General features: G+C 42.5%; 1 protein-coding gene across 1 annotated transcript; it reads right to left on the reverse strand.

Annotated features, from left to right (window-relative positions):
* Nucleotides 1–312: 312 nt before the first annotated feature.
* LOC307161846 (stonustoxin subunit alpha-like) lies at nt 313–24,315 on the reverse strand (the record flags this gene model as incomplete). Its single annotated transcript, XM_079876782.1, has 7 exons — nt 24,232–24,315; nt 6,448–6,545; nt 6,161–6,332; nt 5,241–5,808; nt 3,690–3,825; nt 3,350–3,583; nt 313–461 (listed from the first exon to the last, which is right to left on the reverse strand). The coding sequence occupies exons 2-7, from the start codon at nt 6,539–6,541 to the stop codon at nt 313–315; spliced, it is 1,353 nt and encodes a 450-aa protein (XP_079732908.1). The 5' UTR covers nt 6,542–6,545; nt 24,232–24,315.
* Nucleotides 24,316–24,675: the final 360 nt, after the last annotated feature.

The following is a 24,675-nucleotide window of genomic DNA, read 5'->3' on the forward strand; positions in this document are numbered from 1 at the left end:
AATGAAAATGAGTACTTTAGACTATTATTTGCCAAGGTATGATCATGCGTATTGTAAAATGCCCTATGGAAACTCCCCATATAGGACTTTTGGTTACCCAAAATGCATACTGACAATAAAAGGCTTACTGTGTGGCAACCTCTTCGTGTAGAATCATAATGAAATGAAATCAAATGAAAGGTAACACTCTGATGTTACTTGTAGACTATTTGGATTGTATGTCAGGGGACATAGGATATAGAATATAGAATGAATACACAAAATATGGAATAATTACACAAAAGTCTCTATTTGTAAACTATTATACAAGTGTCATTTATTTGCAAAAAAAAAGCCTCCATTGTTTTTTAAAGTCAGCAGGTGGTAGCTCTGGTCCTTGATGGCAGATGCAGCATCTGTCACCAGGCTGGCACGGCAGACATCACAGGACAGCTTCGTCAGAGCCCGTCGCACAACAAATCCTGAAATTTGAGTTAATATAGTAATATCATAACTTATAACAATGATTAAGAATAAGACAATCACACTAAACAAGTTATAAAAAGGTGTGCAAAAGAAACATTCAGCGATTGTGTAAACAAACTTTAAAAAAGCTTTGGGTCAACAACAATACTATTATGTCATAGCCCCGCTGTTCCTGTGTAACAGGACCTGTATTGTACATACACCCACTAAGCAACTAACGATTATCCCAAATATAATCATAATATTGTCATATCTTACAGGTGAAAGGTGATCCCATGGGCTTCTCGTTTTGAGACTACGTTCATTGGAGCATCCGTAGGCTGCACAAAAGTCTGCCATCTTCTCTTATAAAACCAGCAATTTCCTGTATCATAATGCAAGATGTTTTTAACAAACCAACCTGATTGAAAATCATGTGCAACTTAAGTTATATTGAAAAAAAAGAAAAATTCTGCCTCTCCCACTGATGTAAAATTGCTGGGTAGCAGAAACTGTAACGTTAGCTGCTATAGGTCTCACTCAAAGCTTATTGTTAGCCAGCAACTAACTACAACCACATCCACAAATATTGTAATTTAGACAAAAGATTAATTGTCATAAAATCGTTATTGGTGTCAGTAAAACCTTTATAATCGAACAGCTCGATTGTGATCTCTGCCTTGATAACTTGCGCAAGTAGCCGTGATACACAACTATGTTGCACGATTAAGTCGCTTTTCGAAAAGAAAATCTGCAATTTCAACATGTTCCAGCATTCAGAATTATAGCTACGTTAATAACGTTTGTAAGAAACCAAACCGTTTGTAAATCCGTCAATATTTCAGCGAGATAAGAGGATTTGTGTTCGTGCTGATCACTCACCTTACTTCAGATACCACAGAGCTCGCCAGAAAGCTTCCCTGTGGCAAGATGGCCGCCGGTGATGCCGGAAGTGACTCCGTCTTAAGACCTGGGGGGCAGGGTTTCATAAAATATTGAAGCTTTCCCGGGCGCCGCCATTGATTAGCGGACCCCCACCTGCTGTTAGCATTCCATTGACTCCCATTCATTTTGGCGTCACTTTGACAGCGAATAACTTTACATCTGAGGCGTTTAAAGACTCCATTTGTCCATTATTTATTTCTAAAGAAACACGAAAATGTATAAAAGGCTCCATTGCCTTGTATCTTGCGTTATGGCCCCGTCTATGCAGTTTTTGTAAAATAGGCTAACGATTGCGTCATAACCACGCGACTCTCTGTCGCACAGTAGAGAAATTACCGTATGGACAGGAGGAGAAACTCACGGGCAATCGGGGGGACGTGGAGCCAAAATGACAAAATAATTAATCAGAATACTTAGCAAAAGTTTCTCCTGCTCCTAGCTCATGGACACCTCCTACTCACACTCTCCGTCTCTGCAAGTTTCGGAAGGGAATGATTCAGATTTCTCTTGGCACAGCCACTAGAAGACAGACGGGTTGCTCACGTCACATCTACATCGTCAAGCTCAGTTTGAGTCTGCGCACTACGCTCGACCATCAGGAAGTGAGTGCTTCTTTATGACTTCACTTGTCTCCGTTGAATCCAATGGGGTCGCTGTGTCCAGTTTATATACTGTCTATGCTTAAGACATCTAGCCTTGAGCCACTCTGGATCTGCCATAACCAATCACTAACGTTTGGTCGTGACGAAACTTCAACTCAAACTAGCGCACGACCTCAACGTCATTGTTCTCAGCCACTCCCTCTGTTCGCTGATTGGACCAGTAAAAATTGGCCTGAGAAAACCCACGAATATACCGCAAACCCAGACGACGTACTGAAGGAAAATGAAAAATGAGCGGAAGTACGTAGGAGGGCGGAGTCAGGCTACCTTTTATTAGATTTATTTTTTCTTTTCTTATAATAATTATGTAGCCTATTTAATTAATTCACCATGGAGGGTAGGCTACAGAATATCATTACCTGTCAATCTGACATACAGAGTTGTAAAGGTTGTGCCATAGTCTATTTTTATTTGTCATACTTGTTTTTACTGCACTACATTGCAATATTTCGTTTTTCTGGAATTATATATTGCAATAAAAAAAAAAAAATTGATGTACATGAATTGTTCAGGAAATCAAATGTTAAATAAAACTATAGTCTTGGCTGTATAAATTAAATATTATTAATCTTTGTTAAAGCTACAAAAGTGATCTTCTCGTTGTCTTTTGTTGTTTGATTAACATGAATGACAGACAGTCATAATGCGTAATGGCAATAATTGAGGACATTGTTTACAAGTCGCAGTCCATGTTCAGGACCTGGATTTTGCAAAACAGGCTTCAAACTAATTTAAACTTCACAAAGGTTTAAAAAAGTAAAATCATGAATTGACAATTAAGTTAAACAGTTAAGATCTTTTTATTAATTCACAGAGTTGAGAAAATTACTTTTTTTAAAAACAATATTACTACTAATAAAAATAATTATCATTTTAAAACCCATAAGTATAATTAATTATAATACAATTGCTGATAACTTTTAAACAGTAGTAAATTGTCAGGGAATTGGGAAAATTTCACATGCGCATTGCGGCAATACACTATAAGCTCTACCAAATCCATATTTCTTCATTTTAAAATGTTTTATGCCATACTAATACAACTTATAATTTCTTAAAACTCATAATTTCTTGAAAACATAAAGGAAGTGTTTGCACAGAATCCTCTGCAGGGAGGAAACAGTTGGAGTGACATGTGAAGAAGCAGTTGTTGCAATTCATGGTAAAACAGTTTACAGGGGTTCTGATTGCTTTCATCACCTCTACATCTTGCTCAAAATCCTCATTTTGCTTCATGCTGTCACTCTCATTTTCCAAACATTGTTTGAATTTTTTTATCTCACTCATTTTAGAGAGACCTGCAGTTATTTGAGGGGTCAGACTTTTCATGGCTTTCTCAAGGCGCTCTCGTTCCTCCAAGACCTTTATAGTCATCGTCAGATCTTTACTTTCAATGGCCCCCAATGCCTTGAAAAAAGCCTTCATCTGTTTAAAGGTTTTGTCCCAGACAAGCTCGGTCAGTTTATCATCTTCATCTTCATCATCGTCATCTGAATCATTGTCAGAGGTTGTAGGCTCTTCTACTTTTTTGTCTGCATACACAGATGAATTGTTGAAACTGAAATGGGTGGGTTGTCCCTTTTTATTCTTTTGACAGGGCAGATCTGCATAGATCATCAAAGATTGATGTTGTGTCACTAGTCAGACTTACTCCTGGACGACACACCGCCTTACAGTTGAAACTATATTCTTTATGTGGTTGTAACTGCTTGACTGTGACTTGATCAGAAACCCCATCAGTAAAGACATCTGTCCATTCAGTGTTCTGCGCTGACTGATATGAAATGCAGTACGAGTTCACACAACTAACACCGTGAACAGGAGGTTTCATTTGCAGATGTATGCAGTCATGCTCTGCACTCAAGAAGACTGGTTTTGGGGGTTTTGAGGGGAGCTCGTACTGTGAGCTTATGAGTCTCCCCCTTTCATAAACATGTACCGTAAAACTTCAAATAATAGCCGAGTCCCAAATAGACGCCTGTCTCTTTTAAACGCCTGGTGTGACGACAGGTTTGGGTAAATAAAGGCCGGTCTCAAATAGAGGCCTGGTCTGTTTTTTAGTATCGGGTTGTATTTGATCTTCTAAAACCCGTCAGATCGTCTGTTCTATGTTTTGATTAGATTTCACGTGACAGACGCAACAGTTCATGAACGACTCATCACTATTCGCGCGCGCGTGCGTGTGTGTGTGTGTGTGTGTGAGGGAGAAAGAGGAGATAATATATTTCATTAACTTCGGGATGTTATCCTTAGGTATGTGGCCTGACAGTAGCTTCTGATGGAAGCGTGGATCACCTTATCCATTGTTTCAAAGAGGGAGAGCCGTGCGCATCTGGGCGGGAGCTGTTAGTGCAAGCAAGGCAGGCAGAGTTAGCGGAGGCTGGAGAGGGAGTGCGAAGTGGAGAGGAGCGACGTGGAGGAGGAATTCGCCAATGAACTTGTAATTGAGGATCGCGGGGATGATGATAGTGATGAATAGAGTAATTTTCTATCACATGATTGCAGTTGTTTTACAGGGTAGCCTTCATTCTTTCTTGTTGATGTGTTTCGGTCAACAAGTTCATATGCTCGATGTATTTTAGCGGTAACTTGTGTTCTGCCCATTGCTGTCACATCGTCTCGTTTTTTATGTTTTTTTTTTATGCTGCCAATAGCCAAAGACATTTCTTACATTAAATGATTTTGTTAAACACATTCGAATTAATTATAAATAAAACATAATATAATGTGGTAACCTCCTACTGTCATGCTTGAACATCTCAAAACTAAATTAAAGGCCTGTCTCTTATAGACGCCTGTCTCAAATACAAGCTGGTGCAGTTCGGCGATTTGGCGATTTGGGTAAATAGAAGCCCGGGCTATTATTTGAAGTTTTACGGTATTGAAGTGGCAGTGATGAGTTCATCTGGGATTGATGCAATGCAGAATTCAATGTTCTTTCTTCCTTTATTGGCTTCTTTGAAATCTAGAAAGGCCTGTGTGTTTTCCCTGGTCAGTGTAGTTACATTTCCTGAGGAAAACCATTTATCTGTCTTTTTTGAGGAGTCTTGATCATAACTCACTTGCTCTCCTTTGTCACGCGATTGTTTTTTTCAGGTAATTCTCCAAGTCTGAAATGTACAGATCCTTTTCATTTAAGGAGGAAAGTGCAAAGGCTATCACATAGTTATTGGATGCTTTCAAGACAACCTTGTCCAAGTCATTGCTGGATGCAAGAACAGGGACTTCTTTCATGATTTCGAGGTAAGATCTAATGACATTCATCTCTCGCTCTCGCTCATTGAGGTACTTGTGTACCAGAGCACCCTGAAACGGGGATCTTTCTTTGTCTTTGAGAGCATCAACAAGTTCTTGTTCGTCTTTTCCTCCACCCATTATGGATGGAAGAAGCCTGCAGAGATGTTTTTGAAAAACTATTTTGTACTCTGAGCAGAGGTCCTTAAATTTTCTGATTTTAGTTTTGATTTCAGGGAATTGAATGGCAACATTGTCCCTCATCAGGTCTTGACATTGAATGTCACAATTATCCAGTTCATCCATGATCCGTTGGGCACGTCGTACTAGGCTTACACTGATCTCCCTGACTAACTGAGCAGCTGTTGAATCTAGTTTTTTCAAAGGGTAAAGCCACACAGTCATGGGCACAGCATTCTCTCCATTTTCTCCCAACAGTTTTGGCAGCTCTGAGTACACCTTGATGGCATCTACATAGGAAACTGGATTGTTTTCCAGAGCAAAATCTCCATGAAAAGTGCAGCTGAATTTGTTCATTTTCTCTTTTTTCTGATTCACTCATTTTCAAAGATGCTTCACCTTCAACTGATATTAAAGGTATCTTTTTGATTGATGCTTGGAGTTCTCCTTGTATCTCTTGATGATTTTCATTGGATGAAACTTCACGGTCAAAAATAAAGAACGCTTGAGCTCCATACAGTATAGCCGTAACAACATGTGTGGCCGAGCCCTCCTGAAATACATTGCAATGCTTTACGTTCCCTGCTCCAAGATGATCCATAGTTAACTGCTCAAAACTTGAAGTTGTCCGATATTGTAAGGTGACTCGAGATTGATGTTTGGACTTCTTTTTATCTTTTAAAAAGTCAGCTGACCCTTTCACAATAAATAATCCACACAAAAAGCTGGCTTCAAGAGATGCAGAAATATTCAAAGCTTCTACTTTGTCTTCGCTTGAATCTGAGGCAATGATTTTGAAGTCAGTGTTTGGCTGTGTCCGTACATTAATATTCTTCTGCAGCATCTCAGCATCCCAAAGAGTTATTCCTTGGAAAAGAGGAATAGAGGTAAAGCATAAAATCTAACAAAATGATAAAATAGAACATTTTAATTGTTTCCTACCCTGTGTTATCTGTTAGTGTGTCCGTATGCTTTTTATTACCTGGAATGAGGACATCTCTTCGGCAGTCATAAAGCATTCCCAACTGAAAAGGTCGGCCAAGACAAGCCAGTTCAATGGTTTCAGAGTCCGACATCTTTCTAGTGGAAAAAGTCTTGGATTGTAATTGTTTTTTGTATATATATAAGTATGTATGTGTATGTATATGTGTAGGCCTATATATAACTGTCTTCCACAGCATATCTGTATTCACTTTTGGTATCATCTGTAGCCTAATACAATTATAAAAAACAAAGGCACACTTAGTTCCATATAAAAACAAAATGGTTCTTTTCTTTGTATTTCTTTATAACTACAATATTACATTTCATTTTTTTATAAGGAGCTGTTTTTGTTTTGGTCGACGGATATTGTAATTCATTTAATTGTATAATATTACAGCATTTAAAACACATCTGACAGCTTGGCCTGACCTGACATTTATGAAAATACTTGTTTCCCAGGAACACAGTTCAATGGTGTGTTTAAAATATTCATTATTATATATTTTACTTTTGTCTTAAACCAGTGTAGTTTTATTGTGTTCACTTGTTTACCCAGCAGCCATTACAAATAATTATGATATCTGAATTTTGATTTGGAGGACAGAATTGACAAAAATATTTTAATTTAAGCAACATACCTTTTTCCCCCACTATATTACTCCAGAATGATTTGTCCCTTTCAGGTTTAGACACTGTTCATTTACATCTAAACACTGTCATTTTATAGAGTAAATCAGGGCCACTCCTTGCAACACTGTGATTGGGCAGCAACAAGTCACAGTCAGTCTACCTTCTTGCAGAGTTTAGATCTGTAAATATGCTGTAGAAGCACAGTATTGTAGTGTTTAGGATATGCAGTATGAGGTTTACGACAGTGATGTTTTACGTTATGACGCACGGGGGTACGCCTGCCGTATTACGTTGTGTAAACAACAGAGCACTAGCATTAAGCCCATGAGGGATGACGGCTGTCTGTGTAATAACTGTCTGATATCACAGTAAAGTATACTGAATGCACACGTCTGTTTTCTTGTCAAATACTCAAATGAGAACATCACATTGGCGATGAGGATAAACAAAAACAAAAAAAAGAGATGTCACTGGGAAACACCGTCGCTCTGCAAGCCTTCGATACCTAAACGGATCCGAGCTCAGTAGGACCACGCTGGACAAAATGGATACAAAGGTTTGAAAACTATATTACAGCAGTGAACATTACCGGAGATGCAAGGCAGAAGGCATTATTACTACACTTGGCGGGAGAGCGCGTGCATGACATCTATGACACGTTAGCAGCAGAGGAAGATAAGTTTGCTGATGTTAAGCTGAAGCTAAGCACGTATTTTACGCCTAAAAAGAACGTCCAGTATCAAGTGTATATATTCCGAAAGGCAGTACAGCAGCCGGGCGAGAACCTAGACACATACTGTACCAGACTACGCATGCTAGCAAAGAATTGTGAGTTTGCCGACGTAAGCCATGAAATAAAAGCACAGCTGATCCAAAGCTGCAGTTCAACCAGGCTACGTAGAAGAGCACTCAGAGAACCCGAAAACAGCCTGGATGACCTTCTCGAATACGGGAGAACTTTAGAACTGTCCGAGCAACAAGCAGCCGGCATGGAGCAGAGTGTAGCTGCATCAGTGAATGCAGTGCATCAGAATAGGTGAACAGCTACCAGCCGACCGGCCGGGAGAGCAAAGCCCAACGTCCAGTGCAGGAATTGCGGTGGAAATTATCCACATGAAGGAAACTGCCCAGCAAAAGGAAAAGACTGTAAAGCATGCGGGAAACTAAATCACTTCGCCAAGCAGTGCAGGGCAAAACAAAGAACACCTGGAAAAGACTTTGAAATAAAACACAGAGACAACAGTAAGCAACACAAAACACACAAGAAAGTGTATAACATCACCAGCACAACACAGAGTACCACACATGACTCGTCTAGTAGTGATGAAGCTTATGTATTTGCTGCCAGTAGCAACAAAAATATCACTCAACCACGCACACACATTTGGCTTAAAGGTGCTCTAAGCGATCCCGGGAGTCGAAACTTCTTGTTGACATTCGAATTGTTATCAAACAAAACGGAGGCTAGCTAGACCCTCCCTCCTCCTCATCCCGTCTCCTCCCTCCTCCTCTCCCTTCCGGCATAAAGGAAAGTCAAAGTAGCCACAAACAAAGTTAAGTTTTACTGATACTTCATTCAATGTGTAATGTCGCCAAGTTAGATAAATGCTTTTATATATTGCAGAACAGAATGCAGAAAAAGAGAAACATTATCTTAAAATCATTTCACCACCTGAGGTTATAACTATAGCTCCCATACAAGGACGCAATAATAACAAGATAACGTTAGCTTCGCGTTTCCCAGTGTGCATAAACAATGGCGGCGTCGTAAACAAATTTAGTCAAAGTTGTCAACAGCCTATAAATGAACATTCAAATTCATATCAAAACAGTGGATGAAAACAATCATTCACACAAATTGTCGCTCTACTGTGAATTTGCTTGATCATTTACAATAGAGATTGATCGCTAGCTGCTAGAAACATAACGTTATGTTGTATTAACCAAAGTTAACGCTGACTGCATGGTTCTAGCTAATTACATCCTTGTGTTGGTTTGGCGAACATGAACGTCAGTTTAGAAAGAAAGATGGATTTACCTGTTCTGCAAAAACAGAGCGACTGAATGTCGGATCGGAAGCCCTTCTGCCAGCGGAGTTCTCGCCACCTTTAAAAGGTTTGTCCGATGTAAATTCGGTATTTCGCAAGTTTCTAATCCTTGTCCCTCTTCTTTGCAATTTGTTCATCAGAACGTCGTCTCTTATTTGGTCGTGTTTCGGCCATAATTCAAACTTCCCTCTTCATGCTTCTCTCTCCTCCACACGCTCCACACCCACTTCATGTGTACGCGCACTAACCCCCAAAACCCCACCCTCAAATACCTCTTGTCGGTGATTGGCTGGAGCACTGTTTGTTGTGTTTCGTGGTGCGGGTGAGCCCAGTTTTTTTTTTTTTTTGTCGTTTGTGGAGCCTGTGGTGTCTAGAGAGACCGCGTTTTTTTTACAGTGTGTTCAGGGGACAGGCAGCTAGCGGATAGTGAGGAGATGTTTGCTGTATGTGACAAAAAATGTTTTGGCCTAAAAAACGCGTGGCATCGCTTAGAGCACCTTTAATGGTGTAAAAATTGCAGCAATGATTGATTCCGGAGCTGCAGTGAACATTATTAGTGAATCAGTCCTCCGTACACTGAGACCATGCCCACAGCTCAGCCCAGCTGATATAAAGATATTCCCATATGGCAACACTGAACCACTGCCCATAACCGGTGCATTCACATGTAGCACAGAGACGGATAATAAGAAAACCACAGCCGAGTTCTATGTAATGAAGGGTGATAGCTGTTCTCTGCTAGGCTACAACACAGCTAAAGAGCTAGGCCTCATCAAGATCATCAACACTGTGTCTGCTACAACAGGTCAAACAGTAGCTGACGAGTTGGTACAGAAACACCCAGAGCTGTTCGAGGGCATTGGCATGCTGAAAGACTTTCAGGTAAAGCTTCACATCAACACTGACATTCACCCAACCTGTCAGCCACATAGGCGAGTGCCTTTTCACATCCGACAGAAGGTCGAAGAGGAGCTGAAGCGGCTTGAGGATGACGACGTCATTGAGACAGTCACAGGCCCTACGCCATGGGTCTCCCCCATCGTGACACCACCCAAGCCAAAGGATCCGGACAAGGTTAGAGTCTGTGTCGACATGAGACAGGCCAACACCGCCATACAACGTGAACGCCACATCACTCCCACCATGGATGACGTAATTCACGAGTTGAATGGAGCTAGTCTTCTCCAAGCTTGACCTGACTGCTGGTTACCATCAGCTAGAACTCCACCCCGACAGCAGGTACATCACGACCTTTACCACACACCTTGGTTTGAGACGATACAAGCGCCTGAATTTTGGGATATCTTCAGCAGCAGAGGTGTTCCAGAATGCGATCTGCCAGACGCTTCAGGGCATCAAAGAAGTAAAGAATCTGAGTGATGACATCATTGTGTATGGTAAAACACAGAAAGACCATGACGACAGCCTCAGACCTGTGTTCCAGAGACTGAAAGACAGAGGGCTCACACTCAACAAAAAGAAATGCGAGTTTAACAAAAGTAAACTTGAATTCTTTGGATTTATTTTTTCAGCTGGTGGAATCTCAGCCGACCCGAAAAAAAATGCTGCCATTCAGCAGGCGAGTGATCCACAAGACCAGACTGAAGTCAGGAGTCTGCTGGGCATGGCGAACTACAGTGCTCATTTTATCAAAGACTTTGCTTCCATCTCTGCACCACTACGTGAGCTGACCAGAAAGACACACCATGGCACTGGACCCCTGAGCATGCCAGAGCACTACAGACGATCAAAGACAGCCTGACCAGCAACATGGTAATGTCATACTTTGATCCAGCCAAAGACACAGAGCTTGTGGTAGATGCTAGTCCAGTCGGTCTAGGCGCTGTTCTCTACCAAAAGGATGGAAAGGGAGAGAGGCATACCATTGCATACGCCAGCCGTGCTCTCAGCGACGTAGAAAGACGTTACTCACAAACGGAAAAGGAGGCACTGGCCATTGTGTGGAGCTGTGAACACTTCCACTTGTACCTGTATGGCAACCCGTTTATCCTCGTCACTGACCACAAAGCTCTAGAGGTCATATGGAACAACCCTCGTTCAAAACCACCTGCATGGATCGAGAGATGGGGACTGAGACTACAGCCCTACAACTTCAGGGTAGAATACAGAAAAGGTGCAGACAACCCTGCCGATTACATCTCCCGTCACCCCATCCCGATGCAGATGAGCGAAAGCACAAGAGCGGTGAAAGTGGCAGAGGAGTATGTCAACTTTGTAGCTGAGCATGCCACACCAAAAGCCATGACTCTCCAGGAGATAAAAGATAAAGCACTAAAAGACCCAATCCTGCAAAAGGTTAGTGCCCACATCAGAGACAACACATGGCACAAAATTACAGGCGACACACAACATGCTGAAACACTGAAAAAGTACAGGCAGATTAGTGGGGAGCTCACGGTGTCCCACACCGACGACATCATCCTGCGAGGTACGAGAATTGTCATCCCTGCATCCCTCGAGCACAGAGTGTTACAGCTAGCCCATGAAGGACACCAGGGCATTGTAAAGACTAAGACACTGCTCAGGTCAATGGTCTGGTTTCCCAACATAGACCAGAAAGCAGAACTGACGGTCAAGAACTGTTTAGCATGTCAAGCCAACACGCCTATAACACAGTCCGAGCCACTGAGAATGTCTGAGTTGCCAGAAGCCCCCTGGTTTAACATCAGTGCAGATTTCTACGGGCCACTTCCAACTGGAGAATATCTACTAGTTGTCATAGATGAATATTCTCGCTACCCAGTTGTTGAAATTGTAAGATCTGTCTCAGCCAACACAGTCATCCCAATCATCGACAAAGTGTTCTCTCACAACGGGCCCCCTTTTAACAGTGACCAGTTTTCCAAGTTTGCAGGCCATCTAGGTTTCCACCATCGGAAAATAACACCTCTCTGGCCTCAAGCAAATGCAACAGCAGAACGTTTCATGCGCACGCTTGGAAAAGCAATCCGTGTGGCAGAGACACAGAACACCCCGTGGAAACAGAGACTCAACACGTTTCTCCGTGAGTATCGCGCCACACCACACAGCACCACAGAAGCGTCACCTGCTGAATTGTTGTTTAAGCGCAAAATTCACACCAAGATCCCATGAATCACCACAACCTGCGAATGCAACAATGATCACATCATCAAGGAGCAGGATACTAATGCAAAAGCAAAGATGAAATCCAACTCAGATGTGCGCCGTCGTGCTAAGCCAATCACATTCACCCCTGGTGACAAGGTACTCTACCAACAACCCAAGCACAACAAACTCACTACCCCATACAACATCAAGCCATACGCTGTGGCAGAGGTCAATGGCTCCATGGTCACAGCAACCCGAGATGGACATTACATAACAAGGAATTCGTCTTTCTTCAAAAAAATAATCTCCAAGACAAAAGATGTGCCCACAGCTCTGGATGAGGAGGATGAGAGAATTGTTGATAATGAGGATATTGTTGCTGTGAAACCAAGGTATCCTTTTCGAGTTAACCGCCAGCGTCCATCATACCTCAAAGACTACAAGCTTGAGTGAAGAATGTTTACACCCAATACAGCAATAGATTAGTCTAAAGGTTTCTGAATGACTGTTCTGTCTAAAAGACTAACCTAAAGGTTCCCAAAGGACTGTTCTTTCTTTTTTCAAAACCATTTGCACAATGCATAAGAATGTACTTCAGTGATTATGAAGTACTGTTGCACTTTGCTACTGTTCATTCTAAGCACACTTGATAAGTTACCTGAATGTGTTTGTTCTAGCACAGGTTTGAATTATATGTTTACATTTGTACTGCCGAGCTACGTATGACAAGTAATGTTGTTGTTACAGACGACAAGTAAGTAAGTCACATATGTCCAAAGTAGTGGATCTAGTTGTTAAAAAAAAAAGGAGTGATGTAGTGTTTAGGATATGCGGTATGATGTTTACGACAGTGATGTTTTACGTTATGACGCACGGGGGTACGCCTGCCGTATTACGTTGTGTAAACAACAGAGCACTAGCATTAAGCCCATGAGGGATGACGGCTGTCTGTGTAATAACTGTCTGATATCACAGTAAAGTATACTGAATGCACACGTCTGTTTTCTTGTCAAATACTCAAATGAGAACATCACAAGTATTACTACACTAATATGTTTTTTTTTATATAAAATTCTTTCATAAAAAAAGTTTGTAGTTTCAGCAATCAGTGACAAGTCCTGATGAAACAATGTCTGATCAGGTCATATTAGTATGGTAATATGACCAGATAACTAAACAATAGCTTATGCAGCAGTGACCTTTGGTAATGTTTTGTATGAACTCACATCCCCAAAATTCCATGAAAGAAATGGGATCAGCAATTTTTCCTTCATTCTTAAATGTCACTCCAACTGGTATCTTATCAAAATAACCTATTTAGGATATATTAAAAGTCCTTTGTAGTGTTGTCACGATACCAAAATTATGACTTTGATACGAGACCTGACTAAAATACCATACCGATACTAGCTTGATACCATGGCAAAAAAACGGTAAAAGTAACTGAATAATATGACAGAACTTACAATTCATTGTTTTATAAATTAATAAAAAAAACAACAACTATAAACTCACTTGATCAGCTTGTTCCTGTCTTGCTTTTTGACCATTTCCTCCTCTTTATTTAAAGAAAATACGTTGAGTGTGAACATTCTCACAGAGATGTTTGCAACAAACATTATTATCAATCATATTAACATTTGCTAACCTTTCACCATTCTGAACCGGTTGGGATAGGGGTTGGATGACCAAAATCTTATTTCATGACATGAGTAATTTTATTCATAAAATATAGATATTTAATTTAATTGTACCTTTATTAAAAATGAGCAAAAATGCAAATTACAAACTCTATGAAAAAAAAAATTATTAATAATTGACAAGCAAATCATCATAGAATGATTTCTGAAGTACAGTGAGGAAAATAAGTATTTGAACACCCTGCTATTTTGCAAGTTCTCCCACTTGGAAATCATGGAAGGGTCTGAAATTGTCATCGTAGGTGCATGTCCACTGTGAGAGACATAATCTAAAAAAAAAAAAATCCAGAAATCACAATATATGATTTTTTAACTATTTATTTGTATGATACAGCTGCAAATAAGTATTTGAACACCTGTCTATCAGCTAGAATTCTGACCCTCAAAGACCTGTTAGTCTTCCTTTAAAATGTCCACCTCCATTCCATTTATTATCCTAAATTAGATGCACCTGTTTGAGGTCGTTAGCTGCATAAAGACACCTGTCCACCCCATACAATCAGTAAGAATCCAACTACTAACATGGCCAAGACCAAAGAGCTGTCCAAAGACACTAGAGACAAAATTGTACACCTCCACAAGGCTGGAAAGGGCTACGGGGAAATTGCCAAGCAGCTTGGTGAAAAAGGTCCACTGTTGGAGCAATCATTAGAAAATGGAAGAAGCTAAACATGACTGTCAATCTCCCTCGGACTGGGGCTCCATGCAAGATCTCACCTCGTGGGGTCTCAATGATCCTAAGAAAGGTGAGAAATCAGCCCAGAACTACACGGGAGGAGCTGGTCAATGACCTGAAAAGAGCTGGGACCACCGTTTCCAAGGTTACTGTTGGTAATACACTAAGACGTCATGGTTTGAAATCATGCATGGCACGGAAGGTTCCCCTGCTTAAACCAGCACATGTCAAGGCCTGTCTTAAGTTTGCCAATGACCATTTGGATGATCCAGAGGAGTCATGGGAGAAAGTCATGTGGTCAGATGAGACCAAAATAGAACTTTTTGGTCATAATTCCACTAAACGTGTTTGGAGGAAGAAGAATGATGAGTACCATCCCAAGAACACCATCCCTACTGTGAAGCATGGGGGTGGTAGCATCATGCTTTGGGGGTGTTTTTCTGCACATGGGACAGGGCGACTGCACTGTATTAAGGAGAGGATGACCGGGGCCATGTATTGCGAGATTTTGGGGAACAACCTCCTTCCCTCAGATAGAGCATTGAAGATGGGTCGAGGTTGGGTCTTCCAACATGACAATGACCCGAAGCACACAGCCAGGATAACCAAGGAGTGGCTCTGTAAGAAGCATATCAAGGTTCTGGCGTGGCCTAGCCAGTCTTCAGACCTAAACCCAATAGATAATCTTTGGAGGGAGCTCAAACTCTGTGTTTCTCAGCGACAGCCCAGAAACCTGACTGATCTAGAGAAGATCTGTGTGGAGGAGTGGGCCAAAATCCCTCCTACAGTGTGTGCAAACCTGGTGAAAAACTACAGGAAACGTTTGACCTCTGTAATTGCAAACAAAGGCTACTGTACCAAATATTAACATTGATTTTCTCAGGTGTTCAAATACGTATTTGCAGCTGTATCATACAAATAAATAGTAAAAAAATCATACATTGTGATTTCTGTATTTTTTTTTTAGATTATGTCTCTCACAGTGGACATGCACCTACGATGACAATTTCAGACCCCTCCCTCCATGATTTCTAAGTGGGAGAACTTGCAAAATAGCAGGGTGTTCAAATACTTATTTTCCTCACTGTATCATTTGACTGAAGACTGGAGTATTGATGGTGAATATTCAGCTTTGATCAAAGGAATAAATTACATTTTACTAGATATTCACATAGAAAACAGCTTTATTAAATTGTAATACTATTTCACAATATTACTGTTTTTTTTTATACTGTTTTTTTTGTTGTTGATTATTTATCAATGATTCAAATACTTAAACTCAGGGTTTTTCCTGGCTCAAAATGAGGCGGAGGTGGTTAAATCCTAATAATGTATTTTAATAATAAGGTAATTAAATTTGTATTTTTCGTAGATCATCATATAGCCTAATGTGTTTCCCACATTATTTTTGTGGGTGGAGCCTGGTACCCCTAGGGTACCCAAACCACCCATATTCTTTGATTTAGATATCTGCATCTGATCATCACATTACAATTATTCAAATTCTCAGTGTTAAGCATGATAATATGGTAACACATCACACTGAAGTTAGCTAATTAAAATATAATTTATTTAAAATAAAATAAAAGTTCTTCTTTTGGCAAAATTACATTTCCTTAATAGCCTAAACAGAGGCTTTACTCCCTTCAAACTTAAATTGTCAATGTTTCATTTCATCACTGTTTGAAAACACTCAAAGAATAATTTTTTGTACCTTTATAAAGGACATTTATTTCCCTAAATGTTTGCTCCATCTTTTCAAAGTCTTAAATTTGATCAATATATTCAATTAAAATAATAAGACACTAGGCTGTTACCAATCAAATTAAATAATTTACATAGAAAAATTATAACTGTATTAAATGAGATTATTTTAAATATTTTTGAATAAACAAATAAAGAATGTTGAAAAGAATGATACTTTGAATCTAGCCCGCCAGTAGGTGGTGGCAGGCGACCGTCTTAATGAGCGAGTCATTCAGTCATTAATTCAAACGATTCGTTCAAAATGCTGATTTATTCAGAATGAGATAGTTTATGAATAGGTAATTGAATCTTTGACTCAACCGATTCGTTCAAAACGCTGAATCATTCATTAATGAAACATGGCTGAGTGTTGCTGTGAGATGCGCTATGGTTCTGCTGTGATGTTTGGAACTATTTTTCACTGCTGAAACAGAACAAAAACAGTCATTGCGTCTAAAATGTAAGTGACTTAAAAAGTAACTATTTGTTTATTGAACTGTTATGAAATCAGTCTCGGTTTCAATCTTGATGGCATTCAGGAAAACATAACTCTGGTTGTGTGTAGCCTAGGCTATAATGTTTACTAACGTAACCTCGGTTCCCTGAGATGAGGGAACGAGTATTGCTTAAGTAGCTTACGCTATGGGAAAACTCCTTTTCTCGAGAATATTGAAGCCATTCTTTTAAAACGCAGTTTAGCAGCACAGCACACACAGATGAGCGGTAAGCACGGTCATTGGCTGTGCTGCTTTAACTGCATGAACCTATGATGGGGCGGCTCAGATGCGTAGTCCAATCAGGGCAATTCGCGCCCTGACACGTCAGAGCCCGCCAAGATGGGCGTGGCCAGAGGCTATAAAATGAGCCTATCGTGCGTCAGTTTCTTTAGGTTAAATCGACTGAAGCGATCCTAGACCAAAGCACAAGCACGGCAAGTTACGCAATACTCGTTCCCTCATGTCAGGGAACCGAGGTTACGTTAGTAACAGAGACGTTCCCTTTCGAGAGGTCTCTCCTATTGCGTAAGTAGCTTACGCTATGGGAACCTCATTCAAAACGCCGTGCGTGCTTAACTTTGCTCCAATAAAAGCCTGAGGCAGATGCCTGAAGCTTAAGAGTAAAGTATGAACCCAATAAGCCGGTCAGTGATTGGCTCCATAAGGGAAAAATGAGGAGTGGGCCTAAAAATGGCCAAACCCATGACGATATTTAATGTATAGTGTATATCATATATATATATATATATATATATATATATATATATATATATATATATATATTAATATATATATATGAATATATATGAACTATTAGTCAGTGTAACAGGACCGGACAATATCGGGCCCATGTTAACAGAAAGCCCCTTATATATGATGAATGGTATAAGATATGAACCATAGTTCGTGTAAAAACAGGACCGGATAGTATCGGGCCCACGTTTTATGGGGGTTTTGTGCTTATACATTTCATACTGACAGTACCCTGGAATGCAGAGCAGGGACCTGTAGGTTATAAAACCTGATAAATGTGGACGGTGAGGCCCACTCTTTTAACGGAGGCGAACGCCAGTAAGAGAGTGGTTTTGAGTGAGAGATGCTTCAGTTTGGCAGACTGAAGTGGCTCGAACGGGGCGCCCTTTAGTGCTTCCAGGACCGTGGAGAGGTCCCAGATAGGCACGGAGGGGGGCCGGGAGGAGTTTAGCCTTCTCGCCCCTTTGAGGAAGCGGACAATAAGGGCGTTCATTCCTAATGATTGTCCGGCCACAGGAGCATGTGATGCCGTTATGGCCGCTACATATACTTTGAGCGTGGATGGGGTGCGGCCCGCATCCAAAAGCTCTTGTAAAAAGGCGAGTACACTCGGTATCTCGCAAGAGTGGGGGTTCAGGCTCTTAGTGGCACACCAGCCAGAGAACACTCTCCGTTTCTGGGCGTAGAGGTTCCTGGTCGAGGGCGCTCTTGCCTCAGTGATGGTTCTCAGCACTCTATCCGGGAGGCACCCGGGTACCCGTTGAGGGGCCATACGTGAAGGGCCCATAAGTCGGGATGGGGATGCCAAATCCTCCCTTTCGCCTGCCTGAGGAGGTCTCTCCTCAGTGGAATTGGCCACGGGGCTGATTTCAGCATTTGTGTCAGCTTGGCGAACCAGAGCTGGGTCCTCCAGAGAGGGGCTATAAGGAGCACTGCACATTTTCTCTCCCTGATCCGCTTGATGACTTGAGGCAGCATCGTGACCGGGGGAAAAGCATACAGCGGACTCTTCAAGAAAAATATTCGGCAATGAGCGTTGTCTTTGGAGGCGAAGAGGTCGACCTCTGCCTCGCCAAAGATGCTCCATATTAGTTGAACTTTCAGAGGGTGGAGAGACCATTCTCCTGGGGGAACATTGTCTCTGGATAACATATCCGCACCCTGGTTCAGAATGCCTGGTACGTGCGCCACCCTCATTGAGTGCAGGTTGTGCTGAGCCCATAGAATGAGGCTTTTGGCCATAGCGTGCAAGGTGTTCAACCTGAGGCCGCCCTGGCGATTTATGTAAGACACCACCACCATGTTGTCCGTTCGGACCAGGACGTGTTCGTCTTTTAGATATGGAAGCAGGGCTTTGAGCGCTAGTGCGACAGCTCTCATCTCCAGACAATTTATGTGTAGGCGCTTCTCTGGGCTTGACCAAAGGCCAGAGACGGGCCTGCCCTCATAGAGGGCTTCCAAACCTAGGTTGGAGGTGTCTGTCGTGATCATTTTTCTCCTCGAAATCACACCCAAACTCATGCCAGACTGGTACCAGTCGATAGCTTTCCAGGGAGTCAGGGCTTTGACACAGCCGTGATTCACTCTGATCAGTAAGTGGCCGGAGCGCCATGCGTGAACTGGGACACGGCTCTTTAGCCAGCGTTGGAGAGGGCACAGTAATCCGAGCTGTAGAGCCGCTGATGCTAAGGCCATAAGACCCAGCATCCTTTGGAATCGCTTGAGGGGGGCGCGGGCGCCTGCTCTGAAGGATGCCGCAAGGCGCCAAATAGAGAGCGCGCGCTCTGAAGAGAGGCGCACTCTCATCCGCACAGAGTCTATTACTATCCCCAGAAAAGAGATATTCTTGCTGGGAGATAGTGTGCTCTTGGAAAAGATGATCTTTAGACCCAGGCATTCTAGATGGCTGATAATCCAAGATCTGTGAGTTAATAATTGTGCCTCTGATTGTGCTATAACCAGCCAATCGTCAAGGTAGTTCAGTATTCGCACTCCCCGCTGTCTCGGGGGGAAAGTGCTGCATCCATACACTTCGTGAATGTACGGGGGGCCAACGATAGGCTGAACGGTAGTACTGTGTACTGGTAAGCTTGTCCCTCGAACGCGAATCTCAGAAATGGCCTGTGATTAGGCGATATCGGGATATGAAAATAAGCGTCTTTCAGATCCACTGAGAAAAAACAATCTCCCAGGCGAATTTGCGCGAGAATGTGTTTGGTCGTCAGCATTTTGAGTGTCTGAGATCTAGGATGGGTCGGAGACCGGCATCCTTTTTTGGGACGAGGAAATAGGGTCTGTAGAAACCCGACTCACTCTGTGAGGGGGGAACTGATTCGACCGCGCCCTTCTCCAGCAGTTTGAGCACCTCGGTGCGGAGAACGTGTGAAACATCTTTTCTCACTTTCGTCTCAACCACAGCTGAAAAGCGCGGCGGTCTGCGGGCAAACTGTAGCGAGTAGCCGTATTTTATTGTGTTCAACACCCATTTTGATATGTCGGGGATAGCTTCCCAGGCTTTGGCTCCTACCGCTAGGGGTTGAATAAGGGCTGGGGGCGGGCCGCTGTGAGGTAGGGACCCAGCCATCCTGCCATCTAGAGCTGTTAACGCCGCGTGTACAGCGCTTATAGGCGGGGCGCGCGCTGTGCAGCGGACGCACCCATAGACACATTTGCCGCATGAGTTAGAGTGAAAACTGATGCGGGGACAGTTTTTATGTGTAGACGCACGAGCTGAGGAGTGGGCACACTGTCTATTTTCATTGTTTCTCTCACACTGGTTGGGGGGAGAGTGAACGCCGAGTCGATAACACTCGTGTGTAGGGGTGCGTGCTGTGAAGCATGCGCGTGCGCTACATTTATGAAACTTCCCACTTGAGCTGGGGGAGTGTTTGGGACTGTGGGAACAGTGCTTGTGTGCAGGGGTGCGTACATGACAGTAGACACATGCTCTACATTTATGAAACTTCCAGCATGAGCTGGGGGACTGTGGGAACAGTGATTGTGTGTAGGGGTGTGTGCGTTATCGCGGGCACATGACCTACGAGAGACACAGACAGAAAAGGGCTCTTTTTGTGCTTTGTGTGTGTCGCCGTTAAAACGGCGTTTGTTTGCAGGTGAGCGTGTTTCATAACCGGCCCATTGACTGCAATATAGACATTTCCAGCTGCCTGTGAGGAGGGGACTGGGGAATGTTTGAGAAGCTTTGGGGAGATCGGTCCGGCCTCGGCAGGACTCAAACTCTCCCTTTTTCTTCCTGTGTCTAGGGAGTCTTGCGAGGCTGGCCCGAATAGCCCACTCTAGGAGATAGGTGAGTCAAGAAACGCCGCTTTATCTGTGTCCTTCATGTCCGTCAGCGTGAGCCACAGGTGTCGCTCGAGAACAGTCAGGTTTGCCATGCTGCGGCCCATGGACTGGGCTATCGACTTTGTGGCTCGCAGGGCCAAGTCAGTGGCACTGCGTAGATCCTTAAATGCCTCTGGGTCAGGTCCAGACTCGTCCATAGAACGGAGAAGCTTGGCCTGAAACACTTGGAGGACATCCATTGTGTAAAGCGCCAATGCAGCTTGACCGGCGGCGGCGTATGCGCGTCCGGCGAGAGCTGAAGTAGTGCGGCAGGGCTTTCCATCCAGCAGCAGTGGGTGGGCAGAGGTGGGCGGCCACGGCCTCTTTGAGGGGGGAACAGCATCATAGCCTTTTTTCTTTCGCGCCATCCACAGAGGAGAGCATCAAGGAAAATTAATGTTTCAGGCGAGCTGAGTGTGGTGCCGTGGTGTGAGTTCGCCGTGAACTTCCGGAAAGAACGGGGCGGGTCTCTGCTGAGGGGCCTGCCGGCGCCCCTGCAGGAACCACTCGTCTAACCTGCTGCGTGCAGGCTCTTCCGGGGAAGACCAATCGATCCCGAGGTCTTCGACAGCTCTGGAGAGAACACGGATGATTTCAGAATCTATGTTCGACCTCACGCTGGCCTGTGCGGACGGCACGCGGGGAATGTACCGGTGTGACATCGCTCGTCTCCATGTGCTCAGGCATCCTTTGTGAACGGTGCTTTTTCTTGCGCGGCTCGAGCAAAGGGAAAGAGGGAGCGGGAGCAGTGGGGTCATCCTCGGTGAACACGGCAAGGCGAGCCCCCAGTGTGGGGAGATCCAACACGACGCACTCAGGGCAGCCGCCCTTGGCGAGTGCAGCTTCTGCGTTTTCCCAGCCCAGGCATGAAGCGCAGAGGATGTGGCGATCTCCTCTAATGAGAGGGCCTCTGCACGAGGCGCAGGTGGTGCGAGGCATTTGCAATAACGCTTGCTGAAATTTCTTAATGTGTCGCAGCGGCGAACATAGCAAAAAAGTATACGGCACGCCGGATAGGCGCAACAGAACAGCGGTGGAAGGCGGCGAAGGAAGCCGGCGTCCTCAGGCCTGCGAAGCAGGGGGGCTGGTTCCGCTGGATGTTGTCAACAGCGGCGAAGGCTTAATAATCCAGAGGTTCAGCGAAGTGGTGGTTCGCTGAAGGAGATTTTAATCTAAAGAAACTGACGCACGATGGGCTCATTTTATAGCCTCTGGCCACGCCCATCTTGGCGGGCTCTGATGTGTCAGGGCGCGAATTTCCCTGATTGGACTACGCGTCTGAGCCGCCCCGTCATAGGTTTGTGCAGTTGCCGCAGCACAGCCAATGGCCGTGCTTACCGCTCATCTGTGTGTGCTGTGCTGCTAAACTTTGTTACCGTCAGTACATTAGGTAGGCCTATATTATTATCAACTATCAATCGCCACTTACATTAAATGAAATAAAACAGAATCATCCTCACGTTTTCCCTAGTTATTTTTATATTAAAAATTGTTTTAATCAGGGCATTTGTCCGGAGGGGATACAATTCTCTCTCACTTTTCCCTTAAAAAAAAAAAAACAAAAAAAAACATGTGTCCCGGACACAGTCTATGGTCCCGGACAAGCGTTATCGTCGAGTCCTGATATGTTTTCCTTGATTTGTTTTCCCTGAAGAAAATTACGTTGTTGAAAACGAAAGTAGAGTGATGCACGTTCATTGCGTTTTACCGTGATGAGAGTTGTGTCTTTGTTAAACTCAACAGATTATAATGATTTATCTGTCATCCACCCTCGAATAATTGTAATGGAATGTTTTTTTATTACTTGGCCCGCCCGACCCGCGGATTATCCGCGCAGCACTATACAGTTTGAGAACGGACACAAGCGGTAACCGCAACAGAACCATCACGGTGGAAAAAGTGTATCTGACCATGGGAGATGGGACGATAATTATTTGCATCTGAAGGCTCTCCACCTTTTAATTATTGAATGAATGTTGCCGATTTCCACATATGGTGTTGTATTAGTTAAGCTTAGTTTAAAAATAGAAGCAGTTGGCCCTGCCACAATACCAGCAGCCATTTTTAGATAATAAGCCTAATTTTATCAACGACTTTTTTTAATGTCTAGTTTAACTAAAAAGCATTGTAAACTTGAGAAGTTGTAATGGGAGAAAAATTAAACGGTTGTTTAGGGAAATGTTTAGCAATAGATTTCATAGACGTATAGATACCAGAATTAATAGACTCAGAATTTAAACTAACAGAAAAATAATTATTAAATGTATCAGTAATATCTGCTCTTCCCTTAATTACAGTTTGGTTGACAATTAAGTGATCTGAAACTTTGATTAATAAACTTTCAACATAGAAAATTCCAAAACTTTATAGGATTACTTACATTTTATTTTACCATAGAAAGATAATATTACGGTTTGCATTTTTTATTAATTGATTGCATATGATCAAGAAAGTAATCAGCCACCCCCCTAGACATGTCACTGCTACAATTTGTTTATTTTGTTTTTATATTTATTCAGCTGTTGACAAAGAAACTTTCCAGTATTTCTTGCTCGGTGTAAGGGAGAAATAATTTGTTTTGTTTACAAAAAAGAATATGCGAGTTCTGTACCTGTATCAGCAAAGTTCGCATCGGCTATTTGCTCAAAAAAATGATTGGAACATTGACATGATCATATTGCTTACATGTATGCATGTTAGGTTAAAAAGCAGGGGGAATGTAAATGTACAATCAAAGGTTTTTACATTTGTGTTTGTCAAAAACGTAACTATTTTAGCTCAAGGCATGCAGCAAGTAGCCTATGGCCTATATTTAAACAAGCAAAACAAACGCGTTCGTGTGGGAACCCGACCCACAGCAACTGCACTGTAGGTTTAACTCAGTTGTTACATGTATTAAATAGGCATGCACTGATACCACTTTTTCCAGAACGAGTCCAATATCAATAGCCTACTTCTTTTAGTACTTGCCGACACAGAGTACAGATACCTGTATTCTCATAAAATGTTTAAAAATATTGGGCATAGAAACCAAAAGAATATGAATCAAATTAGTTGGCTAAGCAGATTTCCTTCAGTTATTTTATAATTATGCCTGTTTAAAATGTATTGTAACAACTGTTACTTTCACTGTTTATATTATTGCTCTGTCAAATTTTATCTTTACTTTAAAAGCACAGTGAATATGTGGATGTTTCCATCCACATCCAAAACTTCTTGGAAACGTCATGTGATTATTGTACCCCCTTCCTTAAAGGGTTAGTTCACCCAAAAATGAAAATTCTGTCAGTAATTACTCACCCTCAAGTTGTTCCAACCCCGTAAGACTTTCGTTCATCTTCAGAACACAAATTAAGATATTTTTGATTAAATCTGAGAGCTGTCTCATTCCTCCATAGGCTTCTATGGGATCAAAACTTGCCGGCCCAGAAAGTTAGTAGGCTAAAGACAATGTTTAAAATAGTCCAAGTGACTACAGTGGCTCAACCTTAAGTTTATCAAGGAATGAGTATGAATAAATCCCATGATTTATTTTATCCTGCATGAAGTTTTCTTTTTTCCTTTCTTTTTGTCATGCGGTTTTCTATGAGTGTACGTGCGCTTCAGATCTGAGCCCGGCAGCGCGAGAAGGTCCCATGATTTATTTTATCCGGCATGAAGTTTTCTTTTTTCTTTCTTTTTGTCATGCAGTTTTCTATGAGTGTGCGTGCGCTTCAGATCTGAGCCCGGCAGCGCAAGCAGATC

Source organism: Squalius cephalus, assembly GCF_949319135.1.
Source record: "Squalius cephalus genome assembly, chromosome: 7".
NCBI lineage: Eukaryota > Metazoa > Chordata > Actinopteri > Cypriniformes > Leuciscidae > Squalius > Squalius cephalus.